This window comes from Eurosta solidaginis, chromosome 4 (assembly GCF_040869045.1).
Source record: "Eurosta solidaginis isolate ZX-2024a chromosome 4, ASM4086904v1, whole genome shotgun sequence".
NCBI classification, from domain to species: domain Eukaryota; kingdom Metazoa; phylum Arthropoda; class Insecta; order Diptera; family Tephritidae; genus Eurosta; species Eurosta solidaginis.
In genome coordinates, this window is record NC_090322.1 from 256,123,617 (window position 1) to 256,147,948 (window position 24,332).

Sequence of the window (24,332 nt, forward strand, 5' to 3'; positions counted from 1 at the left end):
ACTAAATCGAGTCGAAGCTTTGTCTTTATCATAATTTTATTATAGGATATACCTATTTACATACGTACTTGTGTTCATATACGTGCATATACATATGCACCTACGTAGGTAGCTTGAGCTTAAATGCAATTTACAACATCTTGTTTTTTGTTTGGATACGACACATCCTCTAATATACATATTCGCACAAAAATCAAATACATCCACACAAAAAGACACACACTTACGCTGACATACAAATATACAAACTAATATAAATAAGTAATAAAATATATATTTAAGATATAGCCTGAGCCACAGCTTCGGCTACAATTAGGCCTTCCTCGGCAGTGCCACGTATCTGTGATGGTGGCAATTGGAAACCATATTCGCCCTTATCACGCAATTCAATTGTATATACAAATTTTGCACCACACTGTGAACGCGCCCAATCATCCGAACCGCCACCGGCAATACCCAATACTGCATAAGTGACATCACTGCGATATATCGTACCAGTTTTACGTAGTATGCGCTCCACAGCCGTATTACCGACACGTTGTAATGCTGCCGAATCTTTCACCTTTGCCGCCTTATACGCCCATGGATAGACAACAAGTTGACCATAACTGTGATACGTTAAATATGCTTTAAGATTATGTTTACGTTTTAGCAAGAACGTCGCCACTGCTTTTGTCTCCAATTCAGAGGCGGGCGCATTGCCACGATATGTATCACTGCACGGATTCCCCGAAGAACCACGCCCATTCCAATTAATATTGAAATTACGATTCAAATCAACACCAAAACAATTCGATCTTGCTGATCTTGAACGATTTTTACGCCATAAACGATTCACTGAACGACTGTAGACATAACCATCCGGATTCATAACAGGCATAAAATACCAAGTGCGTTCTCGCATATAGGCTGGCTGTGTATCCCAATTAGACATGAGTTGATAAAGTATGAATGTAACAGTGGCTGGACTTATCCATTCGCGTGCATGAATGCCACCATCAATCCAAATTTTGTTATATTCGCGTGGATTTTCAGAGATTCTGCATGATAAAAAGAGAAGAAAGTAGAAAAACTATTTTGTCAGCAGTGATTTTCTTTGGCCAAGAAAGTATGTGCTAAATTTTATTTCTGAGTGCATTCACTCAAGTGCTGTACTTTATAAGTGTTTGTTGTTATTAAGGTTTTTCAGCAGTTGGTTAAGCTAAGCTTAAACTAAGTTTGCTTAAACTCTAGTCAAATTCAAACTCCAGTTAAACTACTAAGCAGTTTTTCAGTTCACAGTTTAAGGCCGACTTTGGGGTATGCTTTTTTGCGCGGCAACATTGGTTTTTTTTTATTATCTAGATAATTTGTAGATACGGCAACAGATGGATTTTGTTTGCGCAACAAACATGGAAAAAATATTCTGCAGCGAAATATATATCTAGTTCCGGAAATATCCACCATCATTATTTAATTATTCTTAAACCAGATAGTTCTCTACCCAACCATTGAGAAACTTTATAAAATTATAAGTTTTTGAGTTGATCTCCAACGTCATTCATACTTTCCAATTATTATCCTAATTTCGAGAGATTTTGAGAAATGTACAGTTCTCAAATGAATATTCAACACATTTCTCCAGTTGATATCCTACATTGGATATCGAGTTGAGGTAGAGTTGAAAAAAATCTCCAAGGTGGTACCACCAAAACCCACAGCTGTTTATTGTGAGAAATAAACACCTGGTTAATAGCAGTAATAAAGCGTAATTAATCAAAAATAAATTATACAGGCGGTCGAGTTGGTGTGATGGTAGCGTGCTCCGTCTACCATAGCGAAGATACTTGGTTCAAGCCCCGGGCAAAGTAACATCAAAATTTTGGAAACAAGGTTTTTTAATTAGTAGAACATTTTTCTATGCGGGGTCGCCCCTCGGCAGTGTTTGGCAAGTACTCCTAGAGTATTTCTGCCATGAAAAGCTCTCAGTGAAAACTCATCTGCCTTGCAGATGCCGTTCGAAGTCGGCATAAGACAAGTAGGTCCCGTCCCTCCAATTTGTCGGAAAAATTAAAAGGAGCACGATGCAAATTGGAAGAGAAGCTCTGCCTAAAATATCTTCGAAGGCTGTCGCACTTCATTGTTATTTATTTTTTAAATTATGTATATATATTTCATTTTATTTTCGTGAAAATACTGTAGAATGGAATCTTACAGTTGGGTTCAGTTAGAGAACCACAAGTTTTTAATTACATTTTTATTCAACTTAAGTAATAGCATTTTTTGCTTTATAAAAAATTCCCACTTTAGCTGAGTCGCTATGAAACAACTCTTGAGATTTTAGAAGTATGCTATTAATCAACACGAGCTCAAATGGTACTGAAGGCCAAATGCTTGTTGGGTATATTCGAAGCAATTTCGAACGAACGCAAATAACTGATAGGTTACCTAGAGTTTAACTCTGCCAGATGGGCCGCTCCTCATGGAACTTGGGGGTGGGGAGGGAGGGATAGCCTGAAGGTTTAATGTGGCCATTTAAATCGTTCCCGATATGGTCGGGCTAGCAACTTAATGGTGCTGTGTTACCGGAGCGTACCAGATCTGCATCCGGCAAAGGACCATCACATCGATAACACTCTCCAAAGCCTTCGGGAAGCAACCTTATCGCTACAACAACAACAACAACTAAATTCCTCCTTTATAATACTCATTTGAATTCACTTCACTCGCTAAATGTTCTCTTTCTACGGCATACCTACTTTTCATAACTAACAAATTTGCCTACAGGGTACACCATTTATTATGTCCTTTATAAACTTCGTGAGAGTAATTTGCTCATTAGGATAATTATTCAAATTTTACATTATCTAAAATGATAAATAATATTTTTTGCAACAACTGCTATGCGGTTGCCGAAAATTTTTTGCGTCTCTTATCATAATAGCAAACAAACAATTAGTGTCAAGTGTCCACCAACTAAATAATGTCCTCTTATTATCGCTTTCGAAGAGTTAAAACGTTTTTCGTGAATTTTTGAAATTTTTAATTGAGTAAAGTAAAAAATTTAGAGTAATACCAGTTTCACACAAACAACTAATGAAGCAATTAGTGAAGTTATCTACGTTAAAGCGCTTGTTGAGCTCAATTTCTCATGTAAAATTTAAATTTGTAGCTATTTGGCTAAAGCAATATCGAATACTAAATCAAGAACCTAGACAATTTTTAATTTAAATTCAATTCTAAGAGTAAGAATCTTAATTTTTTAATTACCTTAACACTTTAAGAGCACGTCCCTCCGCTGTCTTACCAATCGAATATAAACGACAGATTTTAGGAAATTTGCTACGAATCTCGCGCATAAAAGCATAAATAACATCCAAATCGTGATAGACCTTCCAGTTAATGCCACTTTGCGCTTGTTTCTCTGAAAAAAAGCCGATACCGTTACTCTCTTATGCCGTTCTCAAGCGGTAAATTTTTGCACCCACTTGTACGACCCCCGTGCACAGCTTGCGTTGCCTTTATGCCTTCCAGTTCTTCAGCATCAATGAGATCTTGTATGTTTGTATGTAATACATCTTTGTCGATGTTGCGTTGCGCAAGAAATTGGTGTGCTGAGGTTAAGTTTTCCTTATTGATTGACATATCAAGAAATTTTGAATTTTCCTTCCAAATTACACCACCTGAAAAAAATATATATACATATTAGAGCGGGTCAATTTTTTGCCCATCAGGAGTATAGCAAAATCGTAATCTACAGTTGATTCTAAGAAAAATTGCTGAAGGCACCATAGCTCTAAGTCCGATTTCGAGGTCCCGACTTTTGCAAAATAGATACACTCTTTTTGAGATTGGATTTCATAATTTTTTTTAATTATCGAAAATAAAAAAATTATTTTATTGATACAAATTCCTTAAAATCTGCCATTGCTGTGTTCGTGTTCGCTGCTGTATATAGCCAGCACGTCCTTCCACGATTCGCATCCGTTTAGTGCAATAAAATGGGAAGAAAAATGTGTTCAAGTGCATGTGTCTGATACACAAATGCACGCCCTCTTAATCGAACCTTAAAAGGTTAAAGTGCTTACCGAATTGATTTTCCAATAATTCTGCCAACGGCATATTGTCATGCATTTGCTCTGAAGTATTATAGATGCGCCATAATTGTGCATCATCAAAACGAACGGGAATCTCATTCTCTTTTTCATCTAATCCTTCAGCAACTGCATCATGCATGTCATATTCATCTGCGTATGTAGCTTGTGAAATATTCGTAACGATTTCCCTCTCATAAAACATTCGATTTCCGTTTTCGAATACATTGTTATCTGCTGCTGGCTCTAGACTGACTAGATTGCTGACTTCGAAAGCTTTGATGAGTGTGATAAGCACAAATATGAGTACACAATAAATGTTGTGCCGGCAAAGTGACAGCATGTTGTTGGAATTGTTGAAAGGGAAGCGTTGTTCGAAGGGGTGAAGTGTGGTGGATGGGTAATGCTTGCTGCCAAAGCGGGGTGGGGCTGTTCAACTGCAATGAATATGAAAATTGTAATGCTAATATATTATGGTTGTTTAAGTATGTTTTTTTATATTATTGTCATTCAGTTGGGTCGGATTGAACTGGGCGGTCAATAAAGACCTCACATAGACTGAATGTGTTCATAGTTTAACCAGAATTTGTTTGACGACCGAACGGAAAACTACCAATTGAGTACCAGGACTTATGTTATAGAATAACTACTTCATTTTGGCAAATACTTAAAGTTTTCTAGGACCCAGCTTAATTGCCGTTCCTAGTAGCTGGAGCCCTGACCTCGCGAGGGCAGGACACGACCCCAGAACGTGCTGCTCAACCGTTTCATCCTGCAGCTCGCACTTCCTAAATCTGCTGTCACTGACGTGGCCTAACTTATAAGCATGTGATGCCAGGAGCCAGTGTCTGTTTAGTAATGTAGGATTTGCGCATGACCTTAGTAATTTTGCAGCCCCATGCTTCCTTCCACGCCTTTCCTGTTTGATGGATCGAGTGCTGCTCCAGCCTTTGCCAACTCATCGATCTTTTCGTTACCTTCTATCCCTTTGTGAGCGGGAACCCAGTATACATAGATGTATGGTCCGGCCTAAGCGAAGTCTCTCCAATGCTCCCTTGTATCTCAGGAAACTTCTTGATTGAGTTGATGCAATATTTTTGGTTTTTGCAAGTTTTTTATGTCTTTTTATTTCTTTCCGGACACGGTTATTCCTTTTCGAAATTTTGTACTTGGAATTTTCGGAAATATTTGAAAACCATATAAACCATATGCGGAAATATTCGAAAACGTCAAAGAAAAAATTAGGATATTTGCAGGATATCTTTAAGAAAATTTCCAAATTTCTACTTGATGTTTTCAGACATTTTTGAAAATCATTTTCGAAAAAAATTTGATAAATTTTCAAAACAAATGTATCATTGGAAATTTGTGCTTGCTTAGCATTTTTGAGTATTAAATTTTGTAGTTAAAGCAATTTCAGTCTAACAAGATAATTAATTGAGGATCGCACTGCGACCATTGGTCTATTGTGCCCAGCAAAGTGTGTACGCTTTTCTATATGAAAAAAAATCCAAGCCTCAATATTTTTTAAAATTTGTAAATTATTTTAAAAAATTTCTTGGAATTTCGAATTTTTTCAAACATTTTTATACCTTTCATGAAAATGAAATAGTATATTAATTTCGTCACGAAACCGAAAATTGTAAGTCCTTAAAGGAAAATAGATAGACCCACCATTAAGTATACCGAAATAATCAGGTTGAAGAGCTGAGTTGATTTAGCCATGTCCGTCTGTCCGTCTGTCCGCCTGTCTGTTTGTATGCAAACTAGTCCCTCAATTTTTGAGATATCTTGATAAAATTTGGTGAGCGGGTGTATTTGGGTGTCCGATTAGACATTTATCGGAACCGACCGGATCGGACCACTATAGCATATATCCTCCATACAACCGATTTTTCAGAAAAAGAGGATTTTTGTAATATCTTACCCAATTTAACAGATTGAAGCTTCAAACTTCACCATATACTTTCGTATATTGCACGTATTGTTGCCTGAAAAAATTGATGAGATCGGTCGTATATATAGTATATATCCCATACAACCGATTGTTCAGATAAGGAACTTTTCGTAATTACTGCCCTATTTTAATAGCTAGAAGCTTCAAATTTCAACGAATGCTTACGTATATAGCATATATTGTTGTCTGAAAAAATCATAAAGATCGGTGGTATATATAGTATATATATATATAGTATATATATATATATATTTTTTTGCAAATTTTAGCCCCATTTTAACAGCTAGAAGCTTCAAATTTCACAGAATACTTACGTATATAGCATATATTGTTGTCTGAAAAAATCATAGAGATCGGTTGTATATATAGTATATATCTCATACAACCGATTGTTCAGATAAGAAACTTTTCGCAATTTCTACCCCATTTTAACAGCTATAAGCTTCAAATTTCACCGATTGCTTACGTATATAGCATATATTGTTGTCTAAAAAAATCATAGAGATCGGTTGTATATGTAGTATATATCTCATACAACCGATTGTTCAGATAAGAAACTTTTCGCAATTTCTACCCCATTTTAACAGCTATAAGCTTCAAATTTCACCGATTGCTTACGTATATAGCATATATTGTTGTCTGAAAAAATCATAGAGATCGGTTGTATATATAGTATATATCTCATACAACCGATTGTTCAGATAAGAAACTTTTCGCAATTTCTACCCCATTTTAACAGCTATAAGCTTCAAATTTCACCGATTGCTTACGTATATAGTATGTATTGTTGAGTCAAAAAATCATAGAGATCGGTGATATATATAATATATATATGATGGTATATATAGTATATATATATAGTACATATATATTTTTTTGCGATTTCGGCCTCATTTTAACAGCTATAAGCTTCAAATTTCACCAAATGCTTACGTGTATAGTATATATTGTTGTCTGAAAAAATCATAGAGATCGGTGGTATATATATTATATACTTCATATAAACTGTCATTTTTGCCCCTTTTTTACGGCTAGAAGCTTCAAAATTCATCAAATTTCATCAAATATTTACGTTTACGTCATATGTTTTTGAAAGACGTGATTCGTAGTCATAGTTTTTACATGCAGACCACAAAAAACGTGAAGCTTTGCATCCTCACACAGATTACCTACCTATTTTTTATTTTATATTTATCTTAAAAATCGTTTAGATATGTTCAAATTTCACCAAATGCTTACGTGTATAGCATATATTGTTGTCTGAAAAAATCATTGAGATCGGAGGTGTATATAGTATATATCTCATACAACCGATTGTTCAGATAAGAAACTTTTCGCAATTTCTACCACATTTTAACAGCTATAAGCTTCAAATTTCACCATATGCTTACGTATATAGCATATATTTTTGTCTGAAAAAATCATAGAGATCGGTGGTATATATATTATATACCCCATATAAACTCTAATTTTTGCCCCCTTTTTACGGCTAGAAGCTTCAAAATTCATCAAATTTCATCAAATAGTTACGTTTACGTCATATATTGTTGAAATACGTGATTCGTAGTCATATTTTTTACACGCAGACTACAAAAAATCTGAAACTTTGCATCCTCACACAAAGTACCTACCTGTTTTTTATTTTATATTTATCTTAAAAATCGTTAAGGTATGTAGATCTGTTCACTATATATTTCTTATCTTATACATCCGATTATTCGGAGATTACGAACGGCATAAGATTATTGTTCAGCCCCATTCATGGAAGGTATGAAGTCTTCGGCACAGCCAAAGACAGTCCCGTCCTTACTTGTTTTAAATTGTTTTACGAGTACATGATTTTCATTTACAATAAATTAAACATGATTGATATTTTCGGACTTAAAAAAAAACTGTTACTACTATTTTTTTGAACACAACTGTGTGTGTGTACTTACATTGTTGTGTTAAAAATGCCTACAGAAACTTTTTAAATAGTTTGAAATGCAATGAAAACTATCGCGTGCTGTTAATTAAATGAAAATATTTTTCATTAAATATGCACTTCAAGCTCACTTGGATCCTTATCAAAGCATCAAAAGCGGAAAAACAATTTACTAATGAAAAAAAAAAAAATTATTTATTGTTCCTGGTTAAATTGTTTATGGCTGAGTTGGTCATTACGCATTAAATCGCATGCGCCTTATTAAAGTGAAAGTTGCCTTCCATGAAATACCTTGCTTAGGTTAGGTTGAGCTGGCCGGTCAATAAAGACCTCACATATACTGAATGTGTCCATAGTGTTACCAGAATTTGTTTAACGACCAAACGGAAGAACCTCAACCAGGTGGCAGGACATATGTTATAGAATATCTCCGTGCTCTTGGCAAATACTAGTAGTTTTCTAGGACCCAGCTTAATTGCTGCCTCAAGATCTGGAAATTCTGCCGACCATAATAGGTGGGGCCTTGACCTGGCGAGCGCAGGACATGAACACAGAACGTGCTCAACCGTTTCTTCCTTCAGCTCACACTTCCTACACTTGCTGTTACTAACGAGGCCTAACTTATAAGCATTTGACGCCAGAAGGCAGTGTCCAGTCCAGTGCCCAACGTGAGCTTTAAGTCTTCCGTCTTCAGAGATATGAGCCACTTTGTGAGTCTAATATCGTAGGCTTTGCCCATGATCTTACAAATGTTGCAACCCGTCGCTTTTGTCCACGCCTTTCCTGCTTGATGGATCACATGCAACTCCTGTCTCCTTCTGATTTCTCCCAAACGGATTGGGACGTCTATATCGGCCACTCAGTGAGTGTTGCACCCTCCTTTTCCGATTCATCGGCCTTTTCAGCCGGGAACCCAGAAAAGATGTATGGTTCGCCCTAAGCGAAGTTTTTCCAATGCGTTTTTGTATTCCAGAATACTTCTTGATGAAATACTGTGTGAGATTATCGCCTTAATCGCAGCCTGACTTTCAATATATATATTGACGCGACTGCAGCAGCTTAAGCACGCTTCCTCCAGAATTTCTGCTGCTTCCTTCACTGCTATAATTTCCTCTCGAAAAGCGCTGCAGTAACCTGGCAGCCTGTAGGATCTACTTATTTCTGGGTCGACACAGTAAACAGCATACCCAACCCCTTCCATTAATTTGGAACCATCCGTATAAACTCGTATAGCATATTCTGCCATTTCTGTACCCCGGAACCAACCCTCCGGCTCAATTGTGGCTCCAATATTTCTTTGGAAGCTCAGACGCGGGACCATATATTCCGTTTGCCCCATATTAGAAGGCGCTACACTGCTGTGGACATAAGGCCTGCACTCAAGCTGCCCCCAGGCCTTAAGCCGTGTTGCTGTTACTAACGCGGCGGTCTGTCACTTCCCAGTTGAAAAGGTTGGCCACATCCCTTAATTTTTGTAATCTAAATTGCCTCTAATGAAATACCTACGAGACGAGCTAGATCCAGCAATAAATATACTCAAGAAGGAGCTGAGTTGATTTAGACATTTAGATTTGGTCGGAAGCAACCAATAAATGTTTTACTGAAAAATCTCGCTTTGATGAGGATTACGGCGAAGTTTCATTCTTATCACAAAACTAACACCGTGACCGCAAAACCCTTTTCTTCCTACCCCTTAGTAGAAATAATATGTAAAAACTCCTATTACCAGTTCGTTTGGTACCTATTGATATAGAATGAGCCAAGAGCATTCATGAATGTCAATAATTAAAAAGATTACCAAAAAATTAAATATAAATATTTCCACATCACCTGAGTTAATGTTAGCATGTTAATTGTTTTATTCAATTGCTCAGTTATAACCATTATTTGCTAAAGGTTTATTCACACATAAAAACGATTTGATTGCTGGTAAATTAAAAAAATTTCGGTATTACCATAACACGAATTAAGTGTTATTGAACATTTAATTAAATTATGTTTTTCTAACTTCATCTCTGTTCAAATATACTTAATTGACTATATTCGTACAGCAGTGTAACTAACCAAGTGCTAACAAATCACAGAATGTCGTTACTAATGAGTACTTTTAATCTTCGTCTGTTTTACCAATTTTACACAGAGTGTTAATGAAATAATTAGTCAAGTTTTCTACATTAAAACTCTTATTGAACTCAATCTTCTATACAAAATCTTAAATTTTTTCACTAAGCAATCTTAATTGAATGCCTAATAGAGTCAAAAAAAATAGTCGGTTTTGCTTGGTGTTTCGGATTTAATTTAGAAGAAATAGAAAAAACATGAAAGAAAAAGAAAAACTGTGTAGGATTTGCAACAAAAGATAATATTGCTTTCAAAAAATAGCACATATTTGGCTAGGTGCAACAACTAGAGCTCTTGTTAATCGAACATTCGAATAGTCGATTACCAAAATTTGTTTCGTAAAAATATTTATGGAACTGTCAGTATTCAGAAATGACAGTCGATTGCATATTCTCTAATCGAATGTCGAATAATCGTTTGTAAACAAGCGCCCTAGCAACAACTGTAAATAGTTGCGCATTCATTTTATTCTGATTATCTTAAAAGTTAAAGAGCAAACGAAATAGCTTTTTGGGGCTGTTGATGTTCGAAAATGAAGCAAGTGACCCTGTCGGATTTAAAACCTACACAGTAAGGCCCGGTTTTTCGGTGCTTGCTTAAGTTAACCAGAGTTGAAATCTGCTCTGTTGGCCACCTTAACAGTGATGAGCTGTAAGATTTCATATAAACGGCCATAGTGACAGGGTTAGATTGAGATTAACTTTAACAATTCATGTAAGTTCGTGTGTTTTACAAGGAAGTCCTTCCAATCCCATGATTATGTTATTGGCGACTATGTAATCAAGCAAGTCACTAATTTTATTGATTTAGGCGTTACAATGGAAGCAAAACTCGATTTTAAACTTCATATTGAATCTTGCGTGAATAGCGCTAAAGATACTTTGGCTTTCGTTTACGTTGGTCTAAAGAATTTAATGATCCATACGTTACAAAAACTCTTTTTATATCATTGGTCAGACCTACTTTGGAATATGCTTCAATAATTTGGAATCCGCGTTATCAGGTTCATTCTGACAAGCTGTAATCGGTCCAAAAACAATTTTTGCTTTTCGCTTTAAAACACTTACCATGGGATCCTTCTAAAAATCTTCCCCCTTATTGCAGCCGGTTAAAACTAATACAGCTGCCCACATTGCAGAGCCAGAGGGAGATGCTTGGAGTCTTATTTATTGTTAAATTAATAAGAGGGTCAATAAATAGTCCATTTTTGCTTGGTGAAATTAAGTTTAACGTTCCTATTAGGCCATCTAGACATTTTCAATCAATTTTTGTAGCTACATGCAGGTCGAATTATGAAATGCACGAACCACTTCACTGTTTAAGTCGTGATTTTAATAAACACTGTAAAAATTTAGACGTCTGCGACTCGTTTCTTGGTATTAAAAAATACCTTTTAACTACATTAAATTTGTAATTCGAAATGAAGCAAAGAACGCTAAACCGTGATATACTGTTCAACCCTCTGTTTCAAATTTGAAGTACCAGTTACTTGAAACTTTTTTGCAAAATTGCGTTGTGATCATTATTATACTCAGTTGAGCAGAGCTCACAGAGTATATTAAGTTTGATTGGATAACGGTTGGTTGTACATATATAAAGGAATCGAGATAGATATAGACTTCCATATATCAAAATAATCAGGATCGAAAAAAAATTTGATTGAGCCATGTCCGTCCGTCCGTCCGTCCGTTAACGTTTGAGGTATCGTGACGAAATTTGGTATGTAGGTACCTGAGCACTCATCTCAGATCGCTATTTAAAATGAACGATATCGGACTATAACCACGCCCACTTTTTCGATATCGAAAATTTCGAAAAATCGAAAAAGTGCGATAATTCATTACAAAAGACAGATAAAGCGAAGAAACTTGGTAGATGAGTTGAACTTATGACGCAGAATAGAAAATTATTAAAATTTTGGACATTGGGCGCGGCACCGCCCACTTTTAAAAGAAGGTAATTTAAAATTTTTGCAAGCTGTAATTTGGCAGTCGTTGAAGATATCATGATGAAATTTGGCAGGAACGTTACTCCTATTGCTATATGTACGCTTAATAAAAATTAGCAAAATCGGAGAAGGACCACGCCCACTTTTAAAATAAAAATTTTTTTAAAGTACAATTTTAACAAAAAATTTAATATCTTTACAGTATATAAGTAAATTATGTCAACATTCAACTCCAGTAATGATATGGTGCAACAAAATACAAAAATAAAAGAAAATTTCAAAATGGGCGTGGCTCCGCCCTTTTTCATTCAATTTGTCTAGGATACTTTTAACGCCATAAGTCGAACAAAAATTAACCAATACTTTTGAAATTTGGTAGGGGCATAGATTTTATGACGTTAACTGTTTTCTGTGAAAATGGGCGAAATAGGTTAATGCCACGCCCAGTTTTTATACACAGTCGTCCGTCTGTCCTTCCGCATGAGCGTTAACACGATAACTTGAGCATAAATCGACATATCTTTAATGAACTTAGTTCACGTGCTTACTTGAACTCACTTTATCTTGGTATAAAAAATGAACGAAATCCGACTATGACCACGCCCACTTTTTCGATATCGAAAATTACGAAAAATGAAAAAATGCCATAATTCTATATCAAATACGAAAAAAGGGATGAAACATGGTAAAGTAATTGGATTGTTTTATTGACGCGAAATATAACTTTAGAAAAAACTTTATAAAATGGTTGTGACACCTACCATATTAGGTAGAAGAAAATGAAAAGTTCTGCAGGGCGAATTAAAAAACCCTTAAAATCTTGGCAGGTATTACATATATAAATAAATTAGCGGTATCCAACAGATGATGTTCTGGGTCACCCTGGTCCACATTTTGGTCGATATCTGGAAAACGCCTTCACATATACAACTACCACCACTCCCTTTTAAAACTCTCATTAATACCTTTAATTTGATACCCATATCGTACAAACTCATTCTAGAGTCACCCCTGGTCCACCTTTATGGCGATATCTTGAAAAGGCGTCCGCCTATAGAACTTAGCCCCACGCCCTTTTAAAATACTCATTAACACCTTTCATTTGATACCCATATCGTACAAACATATTCTAAAGTCACCCCTGGTCCACCTTTATGGCGATATCTCGAAAAGGCGAACACCTATAGAACGAGGGCCCACTCCTTTTTAAAAATACTCATTAACACCTTTCATTTGATACCCATATCGTACAAACAAAGTCTAGAGTCACCCCTGGTCCACCTTTATTGCGATACCTCGAAAAGGCGCCCACCTATAGAACTAAGGCCCACTCCCTTTTAAAATACTCATTAACTCCTTTCGTTTGATACCCATATTGCACAAACGAATTCTAGAGTCACCCCTGGCCCACCTTTATGGCGATATATCGAAACGGCGTCCACCTATGGAACTAAGGATTACTCCCTTTTAAAATACTCATTAATACCTTTAATTTGATACCCATATTGTACAAACAAATTCTAGGGTCACCCCTGGTCCACCTTTATGGCGATATCTCGAGACGGCGTCCACCTATGGAACTAAGTATTACTCCCTTTTAAAATACTCATTAACACCTTTCATTTGATACTCATATCGTACAAACGCATTCTAGAGTCACCCCTGGTCCACCTTTATGGCGATATCTCGAAAAGGCGACCACCTATACAACAACCACCACTCCCTTTTAAAACCCTCATTAATACTTTTAATTTGATACCCATATCGTACAAACACATTCTAGAGTCACCCCTGGTCCAACTTTATGGCGATATCTTGAAAAGGCGTCCGCCTATAGAACTTAGCCCCACGCCCTTTTAAAATACTCATTAACACCTTTCATTTGATACCCATATCGTACAAACATATTCTAAAGTCACCCCTGGTCCACCTTTATGGCGATATCTCGAAAAGGCGAACACCTATAGAACGAGGGCCCACTCCTTTTTAAAAATACTCATTAACACCTTTCATTTGATACCCATATCGTACAAACAAAGTCTAGAGTCACCCCTGGTCCACCTTTATTGCGATACCTCGAAAAGGCGCCCACCTATAGAACTAAGGCCCACTCCCTTTTAAAATACTCATTAACTCCTTTCGTTTGATACCCATATTGCACAAGCGAATTCTAGAGTCACCCCTGGCCCACCTTTATGGCGATATATCGAAACGGCGTCCACCTATGGAACTAAGGATTACTCCCTTTTAAAATACTCATTAATACCTTTAATTTGATACCCATATCGTACAAACTCATTCTAGAGTCACCCCTGGTCCACCTTTATGGCGATATCTTGAAAAGGCGTCCGCCTATAGAACTTAGCCCCACGCCCTTTTAAAATACTCATTAACACCTTTCATTTGATACCCATATCGTACAAACATATTCTAAAGTCACCCCTGGTCCACCTTTATGGCGATATCTCGAAAAGGCGAACACCTATAGAACGAGGGCCCACTCCTTTTTAAAAATACTCATTAACACCTTTCATTTGATACCCATATCGTACAAACAAAGTCTAGAGTCACCCCTGGTCCACCTTTATTGCGATACCTCGAAAAGGCGCCCACCTATAGAACTAAGGCCCACTCCCTTTTAAAATACTCATTAACTCCTTTCGTTTGATACCCATATTGCACAAACGAATTCTAGAGTCACCCCTGGCCCACCTTTATGGCGATATATCGAAACGGCGTCCACCTATGGAACTAAGGATTACTCCCTTTTAAAATACTCATTAATACCTTTAATTTGATACCCATATTGTACAAACAAATTCTAGGGTCACCCCTGGTCCACCTTTATGGCGATATCTCGAGACGGCGTCCACCTATGGAACTAAGTATTACTCCCTTTTAAAATACTCATTAACACCTTTCATTTGATACTCATATCGTACAAACGCATTCTAGAGTCACCCCTGGTCCACCTTTATGGCGATATTTCGAAAAGGCGACCACCTATACAACAACCACCACTCCCTTTTAAAACCCTCATTAATACTTTTAATTTGATACCCATATCGTACAAACACATTCTAGAGTCACCCCTGGTCCACCTTTATGGCTATATCCCTAAATGGCGTCCACCTATAGAACTATGGCCCACTCCCTCATAAAATACTCTTTAATGCCTTTCATTTGATACAAATGTCATACAAACACATTCCAGGGTTTCCCTCGGTTCATTTTCCTACATGGTTATTTTCCCTTATGTTGTAACCATAGCTCTCAACTGAGTATGTAATGTTCGGTTACACCCGAACTTAACCTTCCTTACTTGTTTTTATATATATGCAATCAAATTTACTCTGTATAAATTCTATTCTGTATATATTTTATCTACTATTAATTTGCTTTATTGTCAATTTCATAAATTATTATTTACTAGCTCCTTCATGAGTACATTTTAACACATTTACAACATTTTAACTTTTGCTTACTTTTAAGTTTTTAATTGAAATTGTCACGCGGTTAATTCAATACTATTTAAATATTACTTTAAAACTGATGACTGCTTATGTTGTTTATATCGTGTATTACATCTGAGAGTTAAGTGTCGGTATATTTGGTCTGTATAATTGTTTAATTTGTAGACAGATAAATAAATAAATAAATAAATAAATAAATTTGCACTGAAAAATTGTGCCTAAGCATCAAAAACGGCAAGGTTAAATTGTAATCAAGTTTAACTGTAGTTTAAACTCGCATCGAAAAACCGAGCCCAAGAGTACTACTGTAAATTTATTCCAAAGTTGGAGAATAATTTGAGAACTATGGTGGATATCAGCTGGATAGGTTTAGAATGCTCAAAGGTGGGAGATTAATTGGAGAATGATGCTGGATTGGCTGAATCGAGTTTGATTTAAATAAAACACTTACGGTGGCGACGCTGTCGTCGATGAATTTCTAAAAATAGTTTTTACACGATGATTACTTTAAAATAAATCCTTTAATTAAGTAATTTTAATTCTAAAAATTTACGCAAAAAAAAAAAAAAATTCTCAAATTTAAAAATTTTTTCGAAAAGTTTTTCAAAAATTATTTAAAATGCCCGAAATTCGCAACGAATTTTAAAAAATTTCTCAAATAAAATTTTTTCATGAACAAATTTATATCAGAAGAAATATTAGGCGTTCTTTTTCCAGGGCCCGTATCGTGTTACACGATCACGTATCGAAAAGCAATTTCACTCGAAACAATAAATCATTAACTGTCAAAAGATTCGTAAAAATGATAATAAGTAATGGATCTTATGACTACTGGCAGCTACTATTTCAAATATTTTCCTAATCCGATTACCCATTTCAGTGGTATTGCGATTTAAAAAACTGATTTCGATCACGGATCGTATAACGCGATAGGGGCCCAGAGCTTCAAAATAATTTCTGCTCACTCAGAAAAAAATTTCAATTGGAAAACCAAAATAAATAAAGCGAATTGTTTTTGCTTTTGAATTGAAATTTTTTTCTAAGCGAGCAGAAAAAATTTTGAAAAAAACGTGCATTGAATGTAAAAAATTACAAATCTTTTTGTATTGACAATTTTATTTTCGCAGTGTATTGAAGCTGAACAATTTTTAAAGCGCCATTAATCGCATATACAACAATTGCTGTTGTTGCACTTAATATATATGTACGAAGCAGCGATCTCGCGAGCATGGACGTTTAATCGAAGCACGTAAAATCAGAATTGACTAGTAATTGCATTATCATTGGCATTAACCTTTGTTGTTTTTTTGTTTGTTTGATTTGCACGCATACAACTAAATTAAAAATAAGAACTGATAACTTTTTATGCGCAACTAACACAGCGATTTGGCTGTAGGCAAATCTTAAAATAATAATAAAAAAAAAAAAAAACAAAAAAAGTAAAAAATTAAAAGTACTCTGAATATTTAAAAATACTCTTAATCATAATTTTTTTTCAATTCAAACTACAAGCAAATTTCAACGCTTAAAATCACTTTAAAAATTTAATTTTTCACTTCAGCTTCATTGTGTTGAGCGCTGTTTTGCGCAGGACACCACTCACTTATATGTAATTCCGGTTGATTCACTGTGTGCGCAGCAACTGACTTGTCAGCGCGTTGCACGATTTGCTTTTGACTTTGACTCTGGCGATTTTAGGTAACAACGGCAAGCATTTCGGTTAATGAACACAAAAACATTAAAAAAAAATTACAAACAAACAAACAAATTGAAAAGCGAAATGAGCAACGAGAGAAAAAAGGTGGCAATGTAACCACATCTTAGCACGGTGGGAGTTGAATGTTATATCGCCTGTTGTGATATTTGTATTTAAAAAAAGTTCAAAAAATAAATCGACTACACTAGTGAGTAAACAATAACAGGTTCAGTTATTTGTAAACTTTGTCACATGTTGTTTTTCATTGATTTAAAAAAAAAATTTGAACGAGTTAAGTGAATAAAATTATTTAAAATAATTTCAAAAAAGTTTTTCCAAAGAATCGAAAGATAATCGAGATATCTTCAAAAATCTTAATGAAAATTTTTAAATTTATACTTAGAATTTTCGGAACATTTTAAATAAATACGTTAACTAACTTCTTCGAAAACTTTGTCGAACAAGTTCGAAAATTGGAACAATTTTCGAAATTGTTCATAATCATACTTAAAATCTCGAAGCATTTTTGAAAACTCTACTAACCAATTTCGTAAAAATTCTCAAAAAAAAAAAATCAATAATTCGATATTATGTATTTCAAAAATTTTTATGAAAATTTTGAAATTTGTATTTAGAACTTTGGAAATATTTTTTCGAAAAAGCTCTGTGGTTCGAGAAATCTTCATAAAAATCTTGAAATTTGTACACACAACTTTTAGAAATTTTTGAAAACCACGTAAACCATTTTAGGAAAAATTTATAAGTTCCGGAAATTTTTCAAATTTCCATACAAGTTTTCGAAATTCGCACTGAAAATTTTAAGATATTTTAGAAAACCATGTAGTTATTTTTGAAAAACTTTTCGGAACATTTAAAAATTTTACAAATTGCTACAAAATATCATAATTTCGACATTTACACATATAATTTTCACAAATTCGAATATAGGAGAAAATTTTACAAGTACAAATTTTGGAATGTTGAAGTTTTGATAAATTTTTATAAACATTTCTATTAGATATGGTAGTACCTAAAAAATTGTACTATTTTTATAGATATATGTATGTATATAGCAATATTTTTCTTTCGAAAAAATTCGAAAACTTCAAAAACTTTCAAATTTCGAAGTTTTTACTCATAATTTACACAGATTTGTATATTTGGAAAGTTTTTACAAAAATTTTTATCAATTACACTATGCGACAAAATTAACTTTTTTTCTGGGTATTGGACCAAATCAACCTTTTTGAGGAGATTGAGGCTTTAGTATAAAAAGTACTATCTCCGTTTTTCGAAGTTAGCCTCCAAAAATAGATATCGGCTTTCGAAGATCGAAATTCTACATTTCGAAATTTTATTTTTCTTTGTTAACGCGTTCAGCAAATTAAAAAATAAATATGTGGTCGTGGTCCGCTCTTTTCCCTTATTTGAAGGGTTGAATTCTTTTTTTTTTGAGAATATACTAAATTTCTGTAAACAGCTGTTATACGAGGTGAAAAGCCAGATAGTCCCATGATAGTGGCTACTACCCTGCAAAAATTGTTGGATCATGTGGTCCACTGGAGTACTTACCAGTATACTCCAATTGTAATGCAGCAATGGACCAACTCATGTTTCTACACGAACATATTGTAAGCCGATCATTGCTCGTTTTTAACGATTGTAATCACTACACGATGTTTATTGGACTGTGGGTACTCCATGGATTACTCTGGTGTAATGCGGAGCTGGAGTATATGCTCCAGTCCCAGGACATCGCAATGTTAATTGGACCATATTTTTTGTATGAATTGTGGTTAATTTTGGAGCACTCGGTTGGTCCATAGCACGTATTCCCCTGCAAAAATCATTGGATCATGTGGTCCACTGGAGTACTTACCATTATACTCCACTGTAATGCGGCAATGGACCAACTCATGTTTCTACACGAACATATTGTAAGCCGATCATTGCTCGTATTTAACGATTGTAATCACTACACGATGTTTATTGCACTGTGGGTACTCCATGGATTACCCTGATGAAATGCGGAGCTGGAGTATATGGTCCAGTCCTGGGACATCGCAATGTTAATTGGACCATATTTTTTGTATGAATTGTGGTTAATTTTGGAGGACATGCATGCACTCGCGATTTTTGCAGGTTACTTTCATGTCTACACTGGAATTGCTCGTACTGTAATTTTTCAAAATAAGAATTCAGCCATTCAAATAAAAGAAAAAGGCGGACCACGACCACATTTTTACTTTTTTAATTTGCTGAACGCGTTAACAAAAAAAAAATAAAATTTCGCAATGTAGAATTTCGAACTTCGAAAGCCGATATCTATTTTTTGGAGGCTAACTTCGAAAAACGGAGATAGTACTTTGTCTACATAAGCCGCAATCTCTACAAAAAAGTGGGTTTAGTCCAATACCCAGCCGGCTGTTGCAAAGTGTTATTTGAAAAATTTAAGTTTTAATATGTAAGAAAATAAAAAACATCCTTCAGAAAAAAAATTGTTATAAATCACTGCAAATTTTGAGAGGTTTCAAATTTGTAATGTGTTGCACTAAAATGAATTGGACTTCAAAACTGTAAAATCAGGCTTCCTAAAACTCTAAATAAATATATGGAAGTTTCATGAAAATATTTAAAAGCTTTTCGTGGTTTCACAATTAGTTTCGAAAACGGGTTTCTTGGCTTTATTATACAATTAATTTAACGAAAGTAAAAAAAGTTTACAAATCATTATCCAAATTTGCTTATCTAAACCCCAATTGGGTATAAAAATTGTGAAAAAACTTGTTTGCGTTTTTCTTGCGGCTTTATTTGATGCTTGCGCATGGATACATATGTATGTATATGTGCGTGGTTGTAGCTGTCAAGAGTCTTTCACCAAAAAATTTCTTCAATTTCGAAAACTGGTTCCTTCTTTTGGGTTTTATGTTTTATACTCTTTAAGCTTTTATTCAGTTATTTTCTTGGAAATTAGGTGTAACTTGTTTTTTATTTAGTTTTTTTTTTTACGCGTAATGTACTTGATCTGGTGAGTAACGGCATTGTTTGTGGTCAACAACTTTCCTTAAATTTTTGTTTACATTGTGCGCGTGCGCATAAGCTTAGAGTATAATGTGCGAGCTAGGCGCGAGTAATTGAAAAAGCTTTAAACTGGTTAAACACATTTGAATTGTTTTAATTTTAAAAATTCAGGAAATAATGTTTTAAATAGTAGGTATAATATTTAGATATCTTTAAAAAAATCGAAAAAAGTTCAATAGTGCATTCCAGGCAAATCGTTACCGAACAGACCATAAACAAAATTGCACTTGTAGAGCGTTACAATTATTTTTAAGCCAAGTATCCTGACCGGATAACATTACTCTTGCGCAACTTCTGATATTTGGGGATTTCCTCCACCTACCTGGCTCCCATTTATTCAAAGTCACCTTCATCCCAAAAGCGCGGAGAAAACCTCTCACGCCTCGTTCCTTTTACAATGTTAAAATTCCTTATTCGTCGAGCAGGATTTCTTATGAGCGTTATTCGACATGTGAGGCAGGCCTACATATGTAAACGGCTTTCGCTCCTTTGTCAAAGTAATAAAGTAGTCCCTCCATAACACGGAATTTGTGCTGGACACCTTCTTGGCATCGAAAATGCCTGCAATAATGTCCTACCAGCGGTCAGCGAAAGGTCCTATATCACTGAAAGTCGAATCGACTCTGATATAATTCATTATCAAACTTCGGAGTGGCCGAACGGTCACATGATAGTGGGGCACGAGCGACAGCTCAGAGAAAGTTGAAAAGAAGGGGTAAGCCATGGGCGGCTGTTTTTTCTCCACTGCTTTGGATAGTCGTTGTAAACGATCTACATAAGAACCTAAAAGGTAGGGACTGACAAGTGATGGCTTAAACTGATGAACTGGAAAACTTTGTCAGTGGGCAATTTCCGAAGGGACGTTTTACAGGGGTATTTGGCTGTCCTGACTCTAAATTATGTGGACTGGGAGTAACGAGATTCACCACCCTGAATTGAGAAGTATTCCTGGTGCTGTCTTGGCAGCATGCGGTAATGGAAGTATAATGAGGACAGAGCTACGAAGACTTAGCTTACTTCTTACTAACTTTGAGTGGAAATCACTTTGCATTAAGGGCTTTCACATTGCCATTATGATATGGTTGCGAAGCTAATTCTATGCCATTGAGTTCTGGTGACCTCTCTGAAGTTGGCAAGACAGCTCTTACGTGGAAAAAAATTACTTACTTACTTACTTAATTGGCGCTTAACCGTCTAAACGGTTATGGCCGTCCAACAAGGCGCGCCAGTCGCTCCTTCGCTCCGCCAACCGGCGCCAATTGGTCACACCAAGGGAGTTTAAATCGTTTTCCACCTGGTCCTTCCAACGGAGTGGGGGCCGCCCTCTACCTCTGCTTCCATAGGCGGGTTCCGATAGAAACACTTTCTTGGCCGGAGCATCATCTTTCATTCGCACAACTTTTACGTGGAAAAAAATTACCTATTGGGAAAATTGCCGTGAATTTGCCGTAATTTATCCGTGAAACAAAAAAATTTGCCGTGGCCATATTTTAGAAAATACAGGGTGCCACGCCAACTTCACGTGAAGTTAGCGTGCCACCCTCGGAAAACCACCTTAGAGACCAGCTAGGAAAATAATTCTTGCAGACGAATTTGCCGTAAATTTGCCGTAGATAAGTGGCATATTACATAATTTCGAAAAAATAAAATTTAATTTTTTTTTATGGTGCACCGCCAACTTCACGTGAAGTTAGCGTGCCACTTTTCGAAAACCACCTCAGACACCAGTTAGGAAAATAATTCTTGCACGTGAATTTGCCGTAAATTTGCCGTGAATTATCCGTGAAACAAAAAAATTTGCCGCGGCCACGTTTTAGAAAATACAGGGTGGCACGCTAACTTCACGTGAAGTTGGCGTGCCACCCTCAGAAAACCACCTTAGATGCCAGCTAGAAAAATAATTATTGCACACGAATTTGCCGTAGATAAGTGGCATATTTTATAAATTCGAAAAAAAAAATTTCAAATTTTTTTTATGGTGCACCGCCAACTTCACGTGAAGTTAGCGTGCCACCCTCAGAAAACCACCTTAGAGGCCAGCTAGGAAAATAATTCTTGCACGTGAATTTGCCGTAATTATCCGTGAAACAAAAAAATTGCCACGGCCATGTTTTAGAAAATACAGGGTGGTCGAATTTATAAAATATGCCACTTATCTACGGCAAATTTACGGCAAATTCGTGTGCAAGAATTATTTTCTTAGCTGGCCTCCAAGGTGGTTTTCTGAGGGTGGCACGATAACTTCACGTGAAGTTGGCGTTGCACCATAAAAAAAATTTGAAATTTTTTTTCGAATTTATAAAATATGCCACTTATCTACGGCAAATTTGCGGCAAATTCGTGTGCAAGAATTATTTTCCTAGCTGGCCCCTAAGGTGGTTATCTGAGGGTGGCACGCTAACTTCACGTGAAGAACTACATCTTTTCCTTCCACGTCATCGGAAAAAAAGAGACTCACTCATTGATTTCGTTTTGGTAGATTCTCTGAATGTTTCGTTTCGTATTCACCTTCTTTTCGGTTGCCCTTTTTTAAAAGAAAATAAATTACACTTTACGTTAACTTTTTATTACATACATACTTAGTATGTATGTAGTACATGCGAAACTTTATGCACTCGTCACTTGAGTTTTATTTCTTGTTTTATATTTTTCTTTAGATGATCGCGCGCGTTTCGTTCGGTTTTATGTGACGCGCGCCGTTTAGATGTGCAGCTAGACTAAGCGTCGGAAATAGTGAGCCCTCAATTTTTATACTCTGCGTATTTGCTTATCAATCGTTTAAAAATGCGCGCGTATCGTAATGCCTTTGTCGTTTGGCGTGCTCAAGCTCTAACTGCTCTTTGCACTGCGGCGCAACATTCGTCGTCGCAACTTTGGTTGTCTATACCCAACAAACATTTATGTTAAAAAGCGATTAGAAGACGATTCAAATTATAATGTATTTCTCTAAGGTAGAAGGTTAGAGGACAATTTGCGAAACTGTCGCGAATTATAGCATTCTCGACAAAAAGGGGACTTCGTTCTCGATATCGAGGAAATGGTTAGAATTCTAATCGAATTCTAACGTCAATTTCTAATGGGTTTCTAATGAGAATTTTGAAGTGATGCGCAATTAAGTTCAATTATTTAAAATCACTGAAATTTTCATTGTTTCATTATATCAAATACTTTTATTTGGTTATAAGCTTATGTATTAAGAAGGAACATATTTCTAAGGCTTTTTCTATTATAATAAATTAAAACCTTACTTAAATATTGAGCTCAGTATTTCTAGTGTTATTCGAATCGTTTTACAGTCGAATTCTAACCTAGTTTTCGATTCGAAATGCATTAGAGAACTACATTAGAATTCTAATGTAAAATTACAATATTTCTCTAACGTTAGAGACTGTGTTTGCTGGGTATATGTAGTAGGAGGCGGTTTCATTTGATGCGTTTGTGAGGCGCTTGTGGCAGTAATGTTTTTTTCCAATGCTTGTTGCTTATTTTATTAATCTTTGTTGGCCACGTTACAATGAACTTTTTCATTTAGGTGCGATCAACGCAATCTCATGCTTGGCCGTAACATCACCACAATCATACAAGATGTTGCGTTTGTAAATATAAACAGCACTTCAGACTTATCAGACTAACCCTTTCGAACCTGAAAGCAACCAACAGGAAAATTCCTGGTTTATTGATTATTTTAGCTTTAGTATAGGCCTAAAAGTAGAAAATTTTGAAGTGGAGTCTCTACCCCCTCCAGAGAGGTATAGGGGGTGGGACATATGTGTCCCATTCGGTGTTTTGAGCGGGACTTATAGGTCCCGTTGGGTCTCTATATCACAAAAAAAAAGTTAGAGAATGTCGGTAAGCTCTAAACGGGACATATTTATACCAACAAATAAACATAACGGGACACATAGATTCCATAAATAAAAATTCTGTTTACAATTTAAGAACAAAAAAAAACACAGAACCGTTACCTGAACTCCAATATACCAGACGGGACAGTTTTTAATGAATTTAAATGGAAAATTAAGAGTTTAGTTATAAGAAAACTTTTTCTGGGAAGTATGT

At 35.7% G+C, this 24,332-nt stretch overlaps 2 protein-coding genes across 4 annotated transcripts in view; one reads left to right on the forward strand and one right to left on the reverse strand.

Moving 5' to 3' along the window:
- LOC137251352 (uncharacterized) overlaps window positions 1–24,332 on the forward strand; it is a 143,946-nt gene that overhangs the window by 3,775 nt on the left and 115,839 nt on the right. The window lies entirely within an intron of this gene.
- LOC137251354 (carboxypeptidase B) lies at window positions 19–22,999 on the reverse strand. 3 transcript variants are annotated; one of them, XM_067785783.1, is made up of 5 exons: window positions 22,782–22,999; window positions 4,068–4,510; window positions 3,468–3,662; window positions 3,250–3,403; window positions 19–1,040 (listed from the first exon to the last, which is right to left on the reverse strand). In XM_067785783.1, the coding sequence occupies exons 2-5, from the start codon at window positions 4,414–4,416 to the stop codon at window positions 278–280; spliced, it is 1,461 nt and encodes a 486-aa protein (XP_067641884.1). In that variant the 5' UTR covers window positions 4,417–4,510; window positions 22,782–22,999; the 3' UTR covers window positions 19–277. The 3 variants fall into 3 exon arrangements, with proteins under 3 accessions (XP_067641884.1, XP_067641885.1, XP_067641886.1); XM_067785784.1 differs by having other exon boundaries at window positions 22,732–22,999; XM_067785785.1 differs by lacking the exon at window positions 22,782–22,999 and adding an exon at window positions 17,100–17,248.